General features: G+C 41.0%; 2 protein-coding genes across 2 annotated transcripts in view; one reads left to right on the top strand and one right to left on the bottom strand.

The window, feature by feature from the left end:
- LOC308332807 (limbic system-associated membrane protein-like) overlaps positions 1-20,622 on the bottom strand; it is a 75,175-nt gene that overhangs the window by 33,509 nt on the left and 21,044 nt on the right. The gene's annotated exons all lie outside the window — the stretch shown is intronic.
- LOC308333263 (myosin heavy chain, fast skeletal muscle-like) lies at positions 1,758-19,071 on the top strand. The gene is made up of 42 exons (XM_080789536.1): positions 1,758-1,784; positions 2,664-2,700; positions 2,825-3,043; positions 3,136-3,279; positions 3,521-3,677; positions 3,764-3,791; positions 3,884-3,995; positions 4,115-4,207; positions 4,296-4,359; positions 4,509-4,607; positions 4,697-4,800; positions 5,643-5,781; positions 5,913-6,031; positions 6,517-6,666; positions 6,787-6,957; positions 7,113-7,300; positions 7,387-7,502; positions 8,314-8,381; positions 8,708-8,795; positions 9,670-9,787; positions 9,874-9,997; positions 10,104-10,240; positions 10,675-10,930; positions 11,214-11,456; positions 11,675-11,851; positions 12,035-12,180; positions 12,287-12,377; positions 12,464-12,853; positions 13,323-13,449; positions 13,588-13,706; positions 13,799-13,995; positions 14,186-14,369; positions 14,539-14,704; positions 15,403-15,527; positions 15,784-16,092; positions 16,191-16,394; positions 16,491-16,616; positions 17,125-17,295; positions 17,402-17,506; positions 17,864-17,959; positions 18,734-18,862; positions 18,956-19,071. The coding sequence occupies exons 3-42, from the start codon at positions 2,837-2,839 to the stop codon at positions 18,971-18,973; spliced, it is 5,805 nt and encodes a 1,934-aa protein (XP_080645662.1). The 5' UTR covers positions 1,758-1,784; positions 2,664-2,700; positions 2,825-2,836; the 3' UTR covers positions 18,974-19,071.

The following is a 20,622-nucleotide window of genomic DNA, read 5'->3' as shown; positions in this document are numbered from 1 at the left end:
AAAACAAGCGTCCCATCAGCGCCCATCAAAACCGAGTATCTGCGCTTAAGGGCGTCCCATAAATGTATACTTTGCAATGTCAGGTCATGAGGGGTGTGGGGGGGTACTTTTCATAAACCCGGACAATTATATATTCTTTATTTTCATAATGTTGCTGATGTCTGAGGTGGGTGGGTCTTTCAGTACCTTCATGATGCTCAGTGACGTCATAGAAGGTACCGGTAGGTTTGTTTCCCTACCCATATCCCTGTTTTTTTGGGTGTGTTTGGGTGTATTTCATCCGTGTTAGTGATAGTGATCCCATACACCCACAATTAGTTTGACCGTCCAGATCCAAACTGTTCATTTAAGGGGACAGAAGTATTGCTTGTGTGGGACGACGGGATGGGATTAGCAATGTATTACCTAAATTGCTATAAAATGCCTTGATGTCATATTCAACCACACCTAATAATTGCATATCATTTTATTATTAAACCCCTCTGGCATCTCACATTTCATTTTAAAATACAAAATGTTGGTCTTGTATGGCTGACTTGTTGCTGTAGCCTAGGGGATATTCCTTGTGTTATTTTAACAGGCATACAAACACATCAACGAGACTGCTTTACAACATAAGGTCAACTATTAGGGGACTAACTAGTATGGCATTTGAACACTGACGCCTGCCAGTCACAATGTGGGACAGGGTCTCACATTGAGAGTTCCCAGCTCCAATATTGTTTTTAGGAATATTTTTAAAATAATACACACATTTTTCACACATTATTTTTGTTTAGTTTTTTGTGAAAAGTCATATATTAGTTGCTGTACTATATTTTGATGAGAAATATTTGTATGAAATATATTACATATACCGTACCTGGGTTTAGGGAAGGTTTGACAATGCCAATTTGATTGGATTGGATTTTGGATTTTTTTTTAAATGTTTTTTGTGGCTTTCGCCTTTATTTTATATTTAGGGATAGACAGTAGGGATAGACAGTAGACAGTAGGCTGACTGAAATGGGGAGAGAGATGGGGGGGTGACATGCAGTAAAGGCCGTTTATTGGTTCCCATATTCCACAAGAGTCAAACACACTGCCAGTCTAGACTGCTGAACCATGGCCCAGGCCAAGTTCAAAGACACTTTGAATTCCTGACCGTAGACAGTATTTCTATATATATACAGTATTGTTCCTCAAGGTTCAAGGTTGTACTTTATTGTTACGACTTGTGTACAGGTATATAAGAGTAAAACTAATTTTTGTTTTGGCTTCCTTACAGACAATGCAGCAGCATACTGTAGATAGCATAACATTCAAATAATTTATACTTTTATACTTTTACTTAAGTAAAATATGTGAATTTTCTTTTTTATAAAATGACATAAGTGACTCAAAATGACAAAGTGCAATATTTGAGTGCTTTTAATTCCTCACTGAATTTTAAAATATTTTATCTGGCAAGACATGGCATGATGACTGTACCCCAGCACCCTTCCATTTATGCTATTTTTATACCATATAGCCACTGGGCATGGTGTGTGGACAGTTGGACACAATGGTATGGACATGATACTTGATAGCGCTTCTTCGACATAAACCACATATCGAAGAAGCGCTGCTCAAGTTTCAAGGAACTTATTAGGCTATAAGAATGCTATTGCAATGTCAAGGATAGGACCTTTAAAGGCCATTCCCACTTTAACATCATGCATCACATGCCATAAACAACACATATAAGCATGATGAGACGGTTGACTCAGAACCCACTGCAGAGGTGTTCAGAGTTCCATTTGGTGGTGAGTGACTTCAGACTTCATCTGTCCTTCACAGTCATATCAATGTTTTAGAGATGTTAACTATTTATAGTCATATAAATGTTTCAGAGTTTGTTCATTAGTCATGTAAATGTTTAGAGTTGTTAGCCATTCATAGTCGTATAAATAAATCTATTAGACAACGTTAGCTATGCATTGTTAACACGACTCTGTATAGTGCCACATAGCTATGGACATGAGCCACGGTTGCACACCAAACACAGAACAATGAGTGGACAGACAGCATAATTGATGTTATATCGTACAGATTGAAATGATTGATTGTGTATTATTTTAATGATGTGGCTTTGGGCCCTGATTGGAATTAGCTTAATTTGTATTTACACATTTCAATTATGTTATGATTATTTAAATATAATTTGCATTGCATGTACTCTATTAGAGTTGGCTGTAAAACATGGCTGTAATGACAAACAGGACATTAGTAATAAGCAAATAACAAACAAAATAATGAAAAGAAATGAAAGCATAATTTAATTTTATCGCATGTAATAATATTGGAATGGATCACTCTTATAAGATGTGGAACTAATGGGAAATTTAGAAATGTCTCTCTTATGAAGTGGTTTGTACTTTGTAGCATTTGTAACTTAATCTATGGAAAAAATGGAGTCAACATCAACCAAATTGCAACAAAAACTCTTTCAACTTTTTTTGTTTCATAAATAGGCCTACTGTATGTTATAGTAACAACATATCAAAAGAAATCCCAGTGGTGGAACATATTGAAAAGATTATTAATTAGGATTCACGTGTAATTTAATTCATGATTATAAATTGTATTAAATCATTCAACTCATGTTAATATCCTCAAAATGATGTGTTTTTCTCATGCTTCAGGGTTCCACACAAATTCCACTGCTACTGATAGAGAAAAGTGAGTGTTCATAATATTTCTATTTAACCTACACAAAGCTATAAACATAAGAATATCTCCACAATTATCTGCTCGGATCTCAAGTCAGCAAAGACATCAACACCACCTATTTTTCCGTCTACAGAAAGCCGCCACCATGAGTACGGACGCAGAGATGGAGCAGTACGGCAAAGCTGCCATTTACCTCCGTAAGCCAGAGAGGGAGAGAATGGAGGCTCAAAGTGCGCCCTTTGATGCCAAATCTGCAGCATATGTGGCTGATGCTAAGGAGCTGTATCTCAAGTGTACAATCCTAAAAAAGGACGGTAACAAGGTGACCGTGAAGATTCTCGACACAAAGGAGGTACGTGGGCAGAGGTGGATGTAAAAATAAATGGTGACACAGTACAACTGTAATTGCAAGACATTCTACTAAAGTTGTGATTTATTTTTTAGGACAGAACTGTAAAGGAGGAGGATGTCACCCCTATGAACCCTCCCAAGTATGACAAGATCGAGGACATGGCCATGATGACCCACCTCACAGAAGCCACTGTCCTGTATAACCTCAAAGAGCGTTATGCAGCGTGGATGATCTATGTAAGGTTTTCTACATGCTGAGAACAGTACAGTATTGCAGTACAAGTTCTGGCATCAAGTGAATACCATTGAAAAACGAATGCAATCAAACATGTGGTTCTGAAGTTAACTTGATCATTAGTTGATGCCACTTGCAACTTGTGACTGTAATCCCAGCTCGTAGTGACCCTTTGTCCTGTGGCACGCTCAGTGCTACAGTATGTTGTTGTATGATGTTAATGTTCTCTCTTCTCCCCTTCAGACCTACTCTGGCTTGTTTTGTGCCACTGTGAACCCCTACAAGTGGCTCCCAGTGTACGACCAGGAGGTTGTAAATGCCTACAGAGGCAAGAAGCGTATTGAGGCTCCACCCCACATCTTCTCTGTCTCTGACAACGCCTATCAGTTCATGCTAATGGGTACGTACTACTAGACAGGACAATGTCAAAAATATAAAAAATATTGTGCTGTATCCATGACTAAACGTTTGCTTTACATTTTACAGATAAAGAGAACCAGTCTGTCCTGATCACGTAAGGCACTAGGCATTCAAAATGTATATATTTTACACAAATTCACTAAATTCACTAAGTGCATTTTTCTGAATGTCTGCATTTATAACCAGTGGAGAATCCGGTGCAGGGAAGACTGTGAACACCAAGCGTGTCATCCAGTACTTTGCAACAGCAGCAAGTTCTAGTGGAGAAAAATCTCTGGCGGATAGCGGTAAAATCAAGGTATAATGTTTTTAACTTTAAACAAATACATGTTTTTGAACATAAAGCATCGATACGCAATATCAATTGAAAATAATTCTGACTAATTTTTTTATTGTGTGATATCTAAAACATTCTAGGGGTCACTGGAGGATCAGATTATTGCAGCCAATCCCTTGCTGGAGGCCTATGGTAATGCCAAGACTGTGAGGAATGACAACTCCTCTCGCTTTGTAAGTGTAAATAATGACATTTTATGAGAAAACCTGCAATAATTCCACAGTGTAGAGATGATGTAACAAATTGTGCTATATCAAACAGGGTAAATTCATCAGAATCCATTTCGGCACAACGGGTAAACTGGCCAGTGCTGATATTGAGACATGTAAGTATATTCACAGTTGATAAATCAAATAATGATGCGTTAATTTGAGCATTACATTTTCAGTTATGTACTGCAGCCTATACAACACATAGATTATTATTATTATTAGTAGTAGTATAGTATTATCATTATATGTACACCCCATATAGATCTGCTGGAGAAGTCCAGAGTGACCTACCAGCTTTGTGCAGAGAGAGGTTACCACATCTTTTTCCAGATGATGACCAACCACAAACCTGAGATTATTGGTAATTGGAATTACCGATGATTCAGTGAGAACATAAACACATGAATGATTAAAAACCACATGGTCACCTTTGTTTTAATCGCTTTTCAGAAATGTGCCTGATCACCTCCAACCCCTACGACTTCCCACTGATCAGCATGGGTGTGATCGCTGTGGCCAGCATTGACGACAAGGCGGAGCTGGACGCAACTGACGTCAGTGGACATTAGAGTGTTTTTACAGCACATTTTAGCTTTAGTTATTCTTTTGACTAAATTGACACATTTTAGTCATCTGAAATGTTTTAGTGTTACCGGTAGTCTAGTTTTAGTCGTCCAAATATCATACGATAGTCGACTAAATCTACAGTTGACATTTTGTCGACTAAAGTGTTTTCTGGCAGGCCTTGATGGGGTGGGTCATTGGCTGATTTCACACTTGGATGAATGCTGAAAATAGCCAATTTACAAGCTTACAACGTGTCGCAGTGCAATGCGTTGTGAGCTTGTAGATCTACTATTTTCAGAGCACAACACCCGATCGCAACCAAACATAAAATCATTTGTCTTTTAGTTCTACTGGATCTCTTCTCCACTCGTCCCTCCCTAACATTTTAGTCTTCTTTTTATTTCTTGATGAAATTGTCAATATATTTAGTCTTAGTTTTAGTCATCATTAGTTTTTATTTAGTTTTATACTGCACTGCTTCTCAAAGTTTTCAGGCCACGACCCCCCCCCCCAAATAATCCTATTTGAAATGGGGAATAACATGACAATTTGGCATGTTCGACAAATTTCATAGTCTAGTTTGTTGATTACTTTTGATACAGTCATGCTCTTATCTGTTTTAATGACTGACTGACTGACCGAATTAATTAATGGATTAAATAATTAAGTATTAAAACATTTTAAAAGTCCTTAAATCGTTACTATAAAATGTGCAGATACCGCATGCATACACTTATACTTTACTGTTGAGTTGTACACACTTCTGAAGGATGTTTGTTAATCTATAATGTTTAATCTCAATATTAATCTTTTGATTATTTGACATCAGGAAGCTATTGACATCCTGGGCTTCAACAATGACGAGAAACAATGCATCTACAAGTTCACCGGTGCAGTGATGCATCATGGAGTCCTGACGTTCAAACAGAAGCAGAGAGAGGAACAGGCGGAACCTGACGGCACAGAGGGTGAGCTGATCTTGTTAATATTAGTAGTAGTAGTAGTAGTAGTAGTAGCAGCATTAGCAGCAGCAGCAACAGTAGTAGTAGGAAATGCTAAATGCCTAAATTGTAACTTGCTAATTGTATGTACATTTCAGTGGCTGACAAGATTTGCTACCTGTTGGGTCTGAACTCAGCGGATATGCTTAAAGCATATTGCTACCCCAGAGTGAAAGTGGGAAACGAGTTTGTCACTAAGGGACAAACTGTGCCACAGGTGAGTCTGATTTCACGCAGCGTGCGATTTCCATGTACTTTTGCACGCACATTCGCACTAAGTAGAGGAAGAAATGCCACTTAAAATGTTCAAATCAGCCTCATGGTGGTGCTATAACAGGCCGATTAACATATTTACCTATAACTGCACCAATCTGCGTTAAACTTTGTGGGCTACACTGTATCTTGCGCCACCCCTTAACCCTTATCCCTAAACTAATGGCAAATACGTTTAGGGATAAGGGATAAGGGTGGCGCAAGATGGAGCCCTACTGTATATGCACACTCCCTAGAGGACATTTCTTTCACATACTGTACCTTATATAGCACCACTAGGAGGCAGATTTTTGCTAAATCTGTACTTGTCCAAACACCACGCAAATCTGTATATCTCTATAGTCATGTGATCAAGATGGATCTGTCTGATTCTTCATATTAAATTGTAAATTGTGCAATTCACAACCCTACTAAATCCCGTTTCCTCAGGTAATGAACTCAGTCGGTGCCTTGGCCAAGTCTATCTATGAGAAGCTGTTCTTGTGGATGGTCATTAGGATCAACGAGATGCTGGCCACCAAGCAGGCGAGAAACTTCTACATCGGTGTGCTGGACATCGCTGGTTTTGAAATCTTTGATGTAAGTTGACTTGACTTGTTTAAAGTGGCATTGGGCTTGTTTTAAGTGACATCCATGCTCTTTATTATTTTTGTCACAAAGACTTTAAAGACTGCAGGCTAATGATATTTCCACTCACAGTTCAACACCCTGGAGCAGCTGTGCATCAACTTCACCAATGAGAAACTGCAACAGTTTTTCAACCACACCATGTTTGTTCTGGAACAAGAAGAGTACATGAAAGAAGGAATTCCCTGGGATCTCGTTGACTTCGGCATGGACCTGGCTGTCTGCATTGAGCTCATTGAGAAGGTATACAATTATTATTGTATACAATTATATTATTATCATGGACCTGGCTGTCTGCATTGAGCTTATTGAGAAGGTATACACTAATGTTGTGCTTTAATTGGACATGATGTTAATAATGTTTTTGTTGATTTGTCTCTTTTGTCTTCTTTCCAAAGCCCTTGGGCATCTTCTCCATCCTTGAAGAGGAGTGCATGTTCCCAAAGGCTTCGGACAAAACGTTCATTGACAAGTTGCATGGCACGCATCTAGGAAAATGTAAAGCCTATGAGAAGCCAAAGCCCGCCAAAGGCAAGGGTGAGGCCCACTTCTCCCTGCTCCACTACGCTGGAACTGTGGACTACAGGTAAACGGGAACCCTATATATTATATATTATAATATATTATGTATAATTAATATAGTATAACCCTAACCCATTCTGTGGACTACAGCATCACAGGTTGGCTAGAGAAAAACAAAGATCCGTTGAACGACTCTGTGGTGCAGCTGTACCAGAAGTCTTCAGTTAAACAGCTGCCCGTGTTGTATCCCCCTCCTGAGCCTGAAGGTATGTTTATTCATATGAGAATAATAATAATATAATAATTTGTTCTATCGTCCTCCTGAGCCTGCATGTTTATTAATATAATATAATGTGTTATAGATATCTCCCAATTGAGCCTGACAGTTGTATTAATACTATGAATGAACACTCAGAATCTGACAAGAAGGGGAGGCATTTTCATTCTGTATAACTACCAGTAAGACGCCCTGAGGGCGAGAAGTGTGCACATCCACCTGGGTGACGGCAGACTGCTGGGTGAGCGCTGGCGCTTTGGCATTTGGGTCAGATCAACATATGGAATGAATTATGAACTGGCCATATATGGAGCGTGTCTTGAGTGTACAGGGTTTGATGATATCATTAACATATGGAATGTCAGAACAGGTCAGCTCCATATAGATCTAAGGGTGGCAGCGGGGACAGTGTCTGTTTTCGCCGGCTTCCGGGCGCGGCTGCACTAATAACTTTGGGGCGGGCCCGTCTAGAGTTTGAATGAACAGGTATCAGTGTAAAGGTAGACATCGAAGAGGAAGGACGGGTGGAGTAGGATCAACATAATATGTCAGAACAGGTCAGCTCCATATATGGAGATCAAAGGGTTTGAGGTCAGATGTAGAGTTGCTGGCCGGCTCACGAGGCGTGATGGACTGACAACAATATATGGAGGCGTGACGGATCGACTGAGGGACGGACGGACTGACAAGTTTTGCAGGTTTTCATAGTCATTTGTGACCTACAGTCACAGTAAAAGGGTGGTGGGGGGGGTGTGGGATGATGATTCTAATTCTTCATGATTCTAACACATTATAAACAGATAACACAAAGAAGGGAGGACAGAAGAAGAAGGGTGGTTCCATGCAGACTGTGTCTAGTGCTTTCAGGGTAAGAACATTTATTCAGTATTATCAACATTATTCCTGTAAGAATAAAGCATTATTATTATCAATGTAAGAACTAGGCACGTCTTTTCATGTTCGAATTAAACAATTGCTGTATCACATGTTAGGATCAGCTACTTTAAATGGCTGAGGTTTGGCTGAATGGCTGTAGTTTAAAATAAGGCATACAGCAAGTGTATGTTTTAGAAAACAATAAATCTGAAATGTAACTACTGTATCTAAAGAGTTCAAATAATTGTAGTGGAGGGAAAGTACAATATTGTATCACTTTTTAATATTAGACCAATTGGCTCTTTTATGTCTCAATAGGCAAACTTGGGGGTGCTGATGACCAACTTGAGGAGCACTCATCCTCACTTTGTGCGTTGCCTGATTCCCAACGAGTCCAAGACTCCAGGTAAACACAGAAGATAAGCATTTGATGCCTTTTCAATTTAAATACACTCTCCTAGAGGCCCCAAGGAAGACCCTTGGGAGGGGTTATAGGGGAGGGGATGATATTGTCATGTCACTATATCACTGTTTTTTTCATTGGCACGTTTGACTGTCAAGGTTTCAGCCTCAAGGAAGGGTTAGAAACCCTATAAATACAAAGGGAAGACATCATTGCACATAACAGCCACACCAAGGGGTCTAATGAAGTACTGCCACCTCATAAACACATGAAAAACTGGAAAAAATCACGGCACTCCATCTTTAATGGGTTGGAAAGGGAAAGCGGTACAGGATCTCCTCACTGGTCTAAGAATGCATTGACTAGGGGCACTCATCCAATGGATGTCTACACCCAGACTACGCCTGCACCTCATGGTACCATAGCACCACAAAGGGCTTAAAAACAAGGCTTCTATCTAGAACTCATTTAACCCCTCCTCATTTTGCTAGGGTGGGATGGCTCAGGTTAGAGGACAGAGTACAGCAACTTGCAATGGGCCTGGTCTACAAGATACACTATACACCTCAATGACACCCATGTACGGGTCTAACTACTTCAAAAACATCAATCAAGTCTACAATCACAACACCATGCAGAGGAAGCTCCACAAATCACGTTCAACCCGGATTTGGCACAAACAAGGGTTTAAATTATTTTGTTCTCCTGCTAAGCCACAAATTGTGGAATGCCCAACCAAAAGCCACAAATAAGTATGACTCCTTATACCCTCTTTCAAAAACGCTCTGAAAGAGCACTTACAGGTGGCTGCAATTTGGAACTGGCCCCTGTAAAAACTTAAAGCCTACTGATAATGATAATAATAATATCTTTACAGGCCTGATGGAGAACTTCCTGGTAATTCACCAGCTGAGGTGTAACGGTGTGCTGGAGGGCATCAGGATTTGTAGAAAGGGCTTCCCCAGCAGAATCCCATACGCTGACTTCAAACAGAGGTATTCATTCCTTTTTCCAGAAGCTTTCCATTCCAAACCTATTTAACGGGAGGCACGCAAAATGACCATGAACTTCTGAAAAACAGGTACAAAGTATTGAACGCCAGCGCATGTCCCGATGGCGCATTCATGGACAACAAGAAAGCTTCAGAGAAGCTGCTTGGGTCCATTGACGTTCCCGTTGAAGAGTACAAGTTTGGACACACCAAGGTAAACACTGTTAATCTGGTTTTAACATACGTATGGACTATGGACAGAGGCCAAAGTAGATTTTACAGTTGTTAAATTATTACAGTGTTCGTAACATTGTGTTCAGGTGTTCTTTAAAGCTGGTCTGCTGGGTGTCCTGGAGGAGATGAGAGATGAAAAGTTGTTTGCTCTGGTCACCCTGACTCAGGGTCTCGCACGAGGTTACGTCATGAGGAAGGAGTTTGTCAAGATGATGGAGAGAAGGTACTATGAAAGCATATCATTTAGTGTGGGTTCCACTATTGTAACTAAAACTAACTATCATAATTATTCCGGGGTCATTTAATTTGTCCACTGGGCTGTGAAGTCATGTTGGTCAACCAATGGGAAGACAGAAGGAGGGGGGGAACTGCGACGCCATGTCGGTCAATGCATCATCATCGAGTATAGCTTCTCGAGCCCATGCACATTGTTTCTTCAGGAACAGTATTTTCTAGTTATATTTAGTATCATTTGTAAGTACACATATTGTTCAATACAATTTTGTTAGTGTCAAATCACTATAATAAAAGTGTATAATTTTTATATACCTTTTATTAATTAATGAATGAATTATATTTTATTATATTATACTTTTATTATATTTATTTATATTGTAGCCTATATCATCACTGTCCACAATCATGACTTCTCCACAGAGAGGCCGTTTTCACCATCCAGTTCAACCTCCGCTCGTTCGTCTCTGTGAAACACTGGCCATGGATGAAGGTCTACTACAAGATCAAGCCTCTTCTGCAGAGTGCTGAGACTGAGAAGGAGCTGGCAGCGATGAAGGAGAACTACGAGAAGATGACGACTGACCTGTCTACTGCCCTTGCCAAGAAGAAGGAATTAGAGGAAAAGTTTGTGGCCCTGGTGCAGGAAAAGAATAGCCTTCAGCAGATGGCGTCATCTGTAAGTACACTAGACATTTTACAATTCCCATTTTACAATTAGGGGGCATGGTGGCACAGTTATAGCGCTGTCACCTCACAGCTAAGGTCCTGGGTTCGATTCACACCGGGGATACTGGGCGCTGGACCCGCGTTCTCTCCTCCACTGTTATTTTTCACACTTGCTCCCTAATAGTCTATTCCCCACAACAGGCAAATGCTAAAGTATATCTCTACCAGAAAAAAATAAGGTTTCCTCCCTTGTGTTTATTATTATTTATTATATTTTTTTCATTGAAAACCAGGGAGACGAGGCACTGAATGATGCAGAGGAGAGATGCGAGGGTCTTATTAAAAGTAAGATCCAGTTGGAGGCAAAGCTCAAAGAGACGACTGAGAGACTGGAGGACGAGGAGGAGATGAATGCTGAGCTCACTGCCAAGAAGAGGAAGCTGGAGGACGAATGTTCTGAGCTCAAAAAGGACATTGACGACCTGGAGCTCACCTTGGCCAAAGTGGAGAAGGAGAAACACGCCACTGAAAACAAGGTTCATGATCATACACTCTCTGGGGTTTTGTCAAGTTAGTAGTCTGCACTGCTGTCGGGCAGAAATCTCCCCATACATGTAAACCTTTTGTGTTTTTCGTAAATGAATGCCCTACTTGATCATAAAACTGTTTACTAGTAACTGTTTCCGCACCCGACAGAGACCAAGTGCAAAAATGGTCTATTCCATGACAACACATTATGTTATCCTTCTATCAGGTGAAGAACCTGACTGAGGAGATGGCCTCTCAAGATGAAGGTCTTGCTAAGCTGACCAAGGAGAAGAAGGCACTCCAAGAGGCCCATCAGCAGACCCTGGATGACCTGCAGGCAGAGGAAGACAAAGTCAACACTCTGTCCAAGGCCAAGACCAAGCTGGAGCAGCAAGTTGATGATGTGAGTGTTACAATAAGTGAATCAGATGTTTCACTGATGTACAAATATTCTATCATTGTGCAGCAGTGTTTATTTAATTGACATTAAAACTATGACAAAAAATGTTCGTCAACTACCTTTTTTTACAGACGAAAACTAAATTAAAAACTAAACCATAACGACTAATCATTTATCATTGTGCAGCTGGAGGGTTCTTTGGAGCAAGAGAAGAAGCTCCGCATGGACCTGGAGAGAACCAAGAGAAAGCTTGAGGGCGATCTGAAACTGGCCCAGGAGGCCATCATGGATCTGGAGAACGACAAGCAACAGTCTGATGAGAAGCTAAAGAAGTAATGTGGACCAACATTATGAATAATTCTATATCAATAATAATAACGATATGAAATGCCAGGGAGGAAAAACTATGGATAAAATATGATGTACTGTATTCCACAGGAAGGACTTTGAAGTAAGCCAGCTTCTGAGTAAGATTGAGGATGAGCAATCTATGGGGACCCAGCTGCAGAAGAAGATAAAGGAGCTCCAGGTATTTCTTTTGTTTAATCTTCTTTAAAATTATTGATAATAAGCAAGTGTGAATTAGGATTTTAACATGTTCATTAATTTAAAAAGGCTCGTATTGAAGAACTGGAGGAGGAGATCGAGGCAGAGCGTGCTGCTCGTGCTAAGGTTGAGAAGCAGAGAGCTGATCTCTCCAGGGAACTTGAAGAGATCAGTGAGAGGCTGGAGGAGGCCGGAGGAGCCACCACCGCTCAGATTGAGATGAACAAGAAGCGTGAGGCTGAGTTCCAGAAGCTGCGTCGTGACCTTGAAGAGTCCACCCTGCAGCACGAGGCCACCGCTTCTGCTCTCCGTAAGAAGCAGGCGGACAGCGTCGCAGAGCTGGGCGAGCAGATCGACAACCTCCAGCGTGTCAAGCAGAAACTGGAGAAGGAGAAGAGTGAATACAAGATGGAGATTGATGACCTGTCCAGCAACATGGAGGCTGTTGCTAAGGCAAAGGTATGATGGAATGCCTGTGTATAATATAATTCTTAATCTTGAGCAAACAGTATATTTTTTTAATTTAATTTTGCCTTTATATATTCAGAAAGGTCAATTGAGGGCAAGCTCTCTTTTCTAATGACGCCCTGATTACAGTAAACAGAACTGAAAAAAATGCAAGTTACTCTAAATGTTAATAAGATGATAATTAATCTGTCCCCACATTAACAGAAAACAGAAAAGTCAATAGTACAGAGCCACGAGGGACTCTGCTCAACCAGGTTCAAGTGGTTGGCTATTAAGTAAGACTTTGTAGATAAAAACAGTGCTGTTCTCTCTTCATAGCTAATGATGCCCAACCCAGTGATCAGTAAGGAAACCATCTCCAGTTCTAAAGAGGAGGGCTGAATGATAGACTGCATCAAAGCAATGCAGTCAATCAGAACAAAATGAGGATTGAATAATTATGTCGAATGTTCATTTACAGGGAAATCTTGAGAAGATGTGCCGCACCCTTGAGGATCAACTTGGTGAAATCAAGGCCAAGAGTGATGAGAACATTCGCCAGATCAATGATGTTGGAGCTCAGAGAGCAAGACTGTTGACAGAGAATGGTAAATTTTCATCTTAAAGTCTACTTTGTCCACATGGTTTGTCGATGGTACTTGAGCAATTTGACCATAATTAGAGACAGCACTTGTTCAAAGGTTATCCTGGGACTTTGATGATTTGTTTTAAATGTTTCAAACTAGGTGAGTTTGGTCGTCAACTTGAGGAGAAAGAAGCTCTCGTCTCTCAACTCACCAGAGGCAAGCAGGCCTTCACCCAGCAGATTGAGGAGTTGAAGAGAGTCGTTGAAGAGGAGGTTAAGGTGAGGAATAGATCCTCCCCCTCCCATTTGTTAGGCCTATGTTTTATATATTTTTTGTATCCAGCATTATTTTGGTATTTTCCTTTTCACAGGCAAAGAACGCCCTAGCCCACGCTGTGCAGTCAGCTCGCCATGACTGTGACCTTCTGAGGGAACAGTTTGAAGAAGAGCAAGAGGCGAAGGCGGAGCTGCAGCGTGGAATGTCCAAGGCCAACGCTGAGGTGTGTCAGTGGAGGAGCAAGTATGAGACGGATGCTGTCCAACGCACTGAGGAACTGGAGGAAGCTAAGTAAGTGATGATCAGTGTTTTAAACCACTAATTAAACCAATGATTTTGATGCTACATTAACAACTTCTCTTGGGGACCCCCTGGATCTCCCCCGAGGACCCCACTTTGAGAACCAATGTTTCACACTGACGGGTACCACTCGCAAAATATTGCTCACAATAATTTGATTCCATTCAACACTGATCAACAGGAAGAAGCTCGCCCAACGTCTTCAGGAAGCTGAGGAGCAAATCGAGGCTGTGAATTCCAAAGCTGCCTCTCTGGAGAAAACCAAGCAGAGACTCCAGGGTGAAGTAGAAGACCTCATGGTCGATGTGGAGAGGGCCAATGGCTTGGCTGCCAACCTTGACAAGAAACAGAGGAACTTCGATAAGGTGCTTTGACATTCATTCATTTAATTCTCGCCTCCTTGACACAATTCATTACTGCTGCTGTGCAGGTCATTAAAGTGGGGTAAATGACACATTTCATTACTGCTGCAGTGCTGCTGTGCAGGTCCTTAAGGTGGGGTAAATGACACATTTCATTACCACTGCTGTGCAGGTCTTGGCAGAATGGAAGCAGAAGTATGAAGAGGGACAGGCAGAACTGGAAGGAGCTCAGAAAGAGGCTCGTTCTCTCAGCACTGAGTTGTTTAAGATGAAGAACTCCTACGAGGAGTCTCTGGACCAACTGGAGACCATGAAGCGTGAGAACAAGAACCTACAACGTGAGTCTTTCCCTGGCCTACATCATTATTTTAACAACTTAATTTTTGCTTCAATATTCTTTTGCGTATTTCTTCGGAGGTAAAACCTGGTGTTGTTATTAATGATCAAAAGGTCATCATTTTGCTTTTAAAATTATTTGAATGTTCAAGATTAAATGTGAATTATAAGGCAAATTAATTCAAATGCAAATACAAAACACGTATTTTCAGTGGTGGAAAAAGTACTCGCATGTTTTACTTAAGTAAAAGTGTCAATACTGTATTCTGTTACAAGTAAAAGTCCAGAATTCAAAGGGTACTTGAGTAAAAACACAAAAGTGTTGTAAAAGTACTCATTATGCAGAATGTCCCATGTCAAGTTTTCAAGTTTCGTACAAAACTTTTGAAATCTACCAAGATCTACAAGCTCACAATGTGTCACGATGTGACGCATTGTGAGCTTGTAGATCGTCTATTTTCAAATGGCCGAATTGTATATACATAGGGCTGAAGTGGTTTATGTAGATTTTTCTTTTTGAATAATAAACCAAATCTAGTAAGAAAAGTTTTCAAATTCATGTAGTGTATATTTTGATCCAAGATGTAGTGGAGTAGAAGTAAAAGTATTGGAAATTGGAAATACTCAAGTAAAGTACAAATACCTCAATTGTACTTAATACATGTACTTTCCACCACTGATTGTTTTCAACCAACTGCAGAGGAGATCTCAGACCTGACTGAACAGATCGGTGAGACTGGAAAGAACATCCATGAGCTGGAGAAGTCCAAGAAGCAGGTGGAGACAGAGAAGTCAGAGATCCAGACAGCCCTGGAGGAGGCAGAGGTAAAGCTTTTAACTTCTAGATGAACAATGCAATTGTCTAGCAGTGGTTTTCAACCCTTTTCATATCAATATCCATTATTTATTCGCCATTTAAGCCACAGACCACCATTTCATGAAATTTTGCCTCTCAGACCCAAGACAAAAACAAAAGAATGAAAAGGAAAGAAAAAAACGGGAAAAAAAGAAAACCCTCAGTTTGGATGAAGCACTATATAAACGCACCATTTATGATTTACCAATGCAAAATTTATTTCAGGGTACTCTGGAACACGAGGAGTCCAAGATTCTTCGTGTGCAGCTGGAGCTCAACCAGATCAAGGGTGAGGTGGACAGGAAACTGGCAGAGAAGGACGAAGAGATGGAGCAGCTCAAGAGGAACAGCCAGAGGGTCATTGAGACCATGCAGAGCACTCTAGACTCCGAGGTTAGGAGCAGAAACGATGCCCTGAGGGTCAAGAAGAAGATGGAGGGAGACCTGAACGAGATGGAGGTTCAGCTGAGCCACGCCAACCGCCAGGCTGCTGAGGCCCAGAAGCAGCTGAGGAACGTCCAGGGACAGCTTAAGGTGCAAAATTAGTCAGACACATTCAAACAGTGGAGCTGCTCTGAAAAAAGTCACATTCTGATGTTTCTCTTCACCACTTCAAATGTTCTAAATTGTAGGATTCCCAGCTGCACCTTGATGATGCTGTCAGAGCTCAAGAAGAGCTGAAGGAACAAACTGCCATGGTGGAGCGTAGGAACGGCCTCATGGTCGCTGAGATCGAGGAGCTGAGAGTGGCTCTGGAACAGACGGAGAGAGGCCGCAAAGTGGCTGAGCAAGAACTGGTGGACGTCAGTGAGCGGGCTGGACTGTTGCACTCTCAGGTATGTTCAAGTCAATAAGAAAAAAAAGTTCAATATTCAAAATAAAATAAAACATCATGCTTACGTATACATTGTTCAACTGAATGTTTATTTTAGAACACAAGCCTTTTGAACACCAAGAAGAAGCTTGAGGCTGACCTGGTCCAGGTCCAAGGTGAAGTGGACGACAGTGTTCAAGAAGCAAGGAATGCTGAGGAGAAAGCCAAGAAGGCCATCACTGATGTGAGTTAGGATGCCCTACCCTTATCTGTATTAGATATCCTCATGTCATGCTTCATACTAACATACGTATCTATTATATATCCTCGTGCCATGCTTCATACTAACATACTTATCTATTAGATCACTGGTTCCCAAACGCTGGGTCGGGAGTGGGACCCATTTGTGGGCAAACATAGGCCTACCCGAAAAAGCTAAACATTTCATGAATTCAAAAAAATCCAATAATTTCCATGAATTAGAAAACAAATGTTTAAGAAGTAGTTAAAATAGCCGATCTACAAGATCACAAAATGGCGCATTGTGAGCTTGTAGTTCGGCTATTTTCACTAGTTTGGGTCCCGGGGAAACGTCTTATTTCTATTTTGGGTCATGGGGTAAAATGTTTGGGAACATCTGTATTAGATATCCTCATATGTTACGTCATATTAGCATACTTATCTATTAGATATCCACATGTCATGCTTCATATTAACATAATTATCAATACAATGCAACGATGACTTTCCAGGCTGCTATGATGGCCGAGGAGCTGAAGAAGGAGCAGGACACCAGCTCGCACCTGGAGAGGATGAAGAAGAACCTGGAGGTCACAGTGAAGGACCTGCAGCACCGTCTAGATGAGGCTGAGAACCTGGCCATGAAGGGAGGCAAGAAGCAGCTCCAGAAACTGGAGTCTAGGGTAAGATGTAGTTTACTGCAACACAGGTTACAGTCATGAAATAAGAAGAAATAACCTTACAGGTTATAAAATAAATAACCTCATAATGTATAATTCAACTGTGAAGGTGCGTGAGCTGGAGGGAGAGATTGAATCTGCACAGAGAGGCGGTGCAGATGCTGTTAAAGCTGTCCGCAAGTACGAGAGGAGAGTGAAGGAGCTGACATACCAGGTATACTATATGCAATGTTCACTTAAATAACCATCATGCCTCTGACAACATGAATAGATTGCATGAACATACAACTAATCAAGATTTTATTTTATATTTTGTTAAAAATATAAAATAAAATGATTTAATTTAAGTTTCTCCAATGCTGTGGATAACCCCATTGGTTCGAGCTATAGAGAGTTCCAAAGACCATGTCCATTAGTGAGAGGATCCATTGTGAGACTTCAAGTTTGTGGGCAGGTTTTAGGAACAGCAGTTTCTTTGCAGCTGTCAGCCCTAAGACCAAAAGTATTCTTTGTGGCATTGTCAACACGAACATACTGTACAACTAATGCTGTGAATTCACTCTGACTTCAGACTGAAGAGGACAAGAAGAATGTTGCCAGGCTTCAGGATCTGGTAGACAAGCTGCAGCTGAAGGTGAAGGGATACAAGAGACAGGCAGAGGAAGCGGTAAGCTTAAATACATATACAATATAGCGGTAAATACATGGTGATGAATAGTGTTGTAGTCGAGTCTACCTAAAGCAAGTCCAAGTCAAGACCAAGTCCGAGGGTTGGGGGCGAGTCCGAGTCGGGATCGAGATTATTTGACAGAAAGCACTGCGAGAGCAGGCAGACGCTACACTCCGTTAGCTGTCTATGAGCACCAGACAGCTCTAGTAAAAGGTTAATGTGAGTGGGCTCCTCATAATATGGGTGTAATACGTCTATTTAATTGGATTGTAGTGACTCGAGTGGACTTGTTGGGGGAAGCGTCCCAAGTCCCTTGGTCCGAGAGCGAATCAAGACCCAGTCAAATTACTGTATATGCGATATGGGAAGCTGTTACTGTAAGACAGTGCTGAAAAGAAGGGCAAGCTGTTCCACGACGCAGGCAGTGTGTTTCAGGCAAAATGGTAAACATGTCTAAAATAGACTACAGAAAGAAAATGGAATGATTCTCTATTGCTTAAATTTTTTTATGATTCCACTGCCAATCTCTCAGTCAAAATCATGGGGAAAAAAACCCGAAAAACTATTTGCCTAATGGTCGACTACCAGTCGACTAGACAACATTTGGCCAATCATAGTCGACAATACAAATCCTTAGTCGGGGACAGCCCTAATATCTATACAGTTACGATATCATAGAAAGTTTAACCATCTCTATCATATTGTAGGAGGAAGCGGCCAACACTCACCTGTCCAAGTGTAGAATGGTTAACCATCCCTATCATATTGCAGGAGGAAGCAGCCAACACTCACCTGACCAAGTGCAGGAAGGTTCAGCATGAGCTGGAGGAGGCAGAGGAGCGTGCTGACATCGCTGAATCCCAGGTCAACAAGATGAGAGCTAAAGGTCGCGACGCCAAGGTAATACATGTTCAATATGAAGGTTCATTATGTTGACCACCGGTATCTTTAACTATGATTTAACTCAAGATATGTTCCTATTTTTCTTTACAGGGAAAAGATGCTGAATAAGTTCTCCAATTCAAGTCACCGTACAAAGTCATAAAATATGACCCATTGTATTCAATAAAGGTGGTAACAACATAATTGAGTTGTTTCTTGTATTTATGGCCTCGTCAAACACTTTGTATTGTGAGGTTTCTGTTCCCAACTCACGTGTCCACTACTATTTTGAAAACCCATTGCAGAGATAAATAAATGAGCAATTCATCTTAGATGATTTCAATGCAAATCACAGATGGTTTTTAAGTGCCAATAAGACTCGTCAGCATGCTCATCAAAATGGTGCTGTTGAGACACATGATTTATTTGCCATTACAGTTAGCTTGGTGGTTAATAACACATTATTCTGTGGTGTGACAAGCTAGCTCACGTACATATTATTAGTAGTAATATGTAGTAGTCTGGAACAGTATGGGACATTTATTTCCAAGGGGCGATTACAAACAGATTCCAACGTCACAGCAAAAAGTCTCACTTTTGAATAGTGGGCTCTGATTGATCAGCCACAATGTGTGAATGAGTGGGAGAATGTGTGGTGTGAGTTGAAGAGTTCATCCAGGCACAAGTGTTATTTCCTTCGCATGTCTTGGGAGGGATGAGCCCAACTAGCAATTAAAACTATTGAACCATGTCAATAAATTAATGCAACAAGCTGTAGCCTATTACAGCCTGTGCATTCCTCAAATATGAAATAAACATTATCTAGGTAAACATCACCATGCTTCTCTCTGCTTGGATAATGTTTTTATATCGGTCCCAAGGTTCCACTAAAGAAGTTATAAACAAAGCTGAATCATATACTGTATAATAATAACGCATGCATTATGAAATCTCACAGTACATCTATCTAGCCCCCTAGGCCTTATTTTTTAGACCAAGACCTTTGCTCGTCCTTGGCCCAACTTGAGGATTATGTCAGTCTACCGTATGTGGATTATGATTCCGACACTCACATTTTGAATAATGGTAATGATATATTGTTGTCACTTTATTAATCCCAAAGATATTTTTTTATGGTTTGGACTTTATTCCCAATATGAATAAAGTCGGTGGTTCTATATGGGCTGCGGCAATAATTTTGACAATAGCTCGCAGCAACATATGGGGGGGGGGGGGGGGGGGGGGGTACTATGAACTTTAGTTAAAAAACTGTGAACTGAAATAGTTCATGTAGAAAGTGAACTTTCCCAACACTGATTGCTGGCATCCAGTTGTCCGTCCCCCCCCCCCCCCACACACCCCCCCCACACACACACACACACACACACACACACACACACGTGTACATCACTGTTATATTAGAACGTGTCAACACTGCACAGCCATGGTCACAGAAGGAATAAAATGGAGCGTGGAAACACACGGTAGCTTGAAAGAAAAACAATTTCACATCAAATGTAACAGGAACGGAGCGAGGGAATTTATTGGCTTGAAACTAAATTACTTTCTCACACATGGCGTAGTGAATGCATCGAGGCGATAAAGCACTGTGCCTACAAGGGAGCACTTGCAAACACACACACACACACACACACACACACGCAGACACGTGATACCAGACCTTTCCGTTGTGTCGGACCACCGTTCGTCAGGTTCGTCAGATGCATTGACAAACACAAACAAATACACAGCTGTCATTTCAGATCTGTTGCGTGGCC

Source organism: Protomyctophum bolini, assembly GCF_963924005.1.
Source record: "Protomyctophum bolini genome assembly, chromosome: 18".
Classification (NCBI taxonomy): domain Eukaryota; kingdom Metazoa; phylum Chordata; class Actinopteri; order Myctophiformes; family Myctophidae; genus Protomyctophum; species Protomyctophum bolini.
This window is presented reverse-complemented; position numbering and strand designations above follow the sequence as displayed.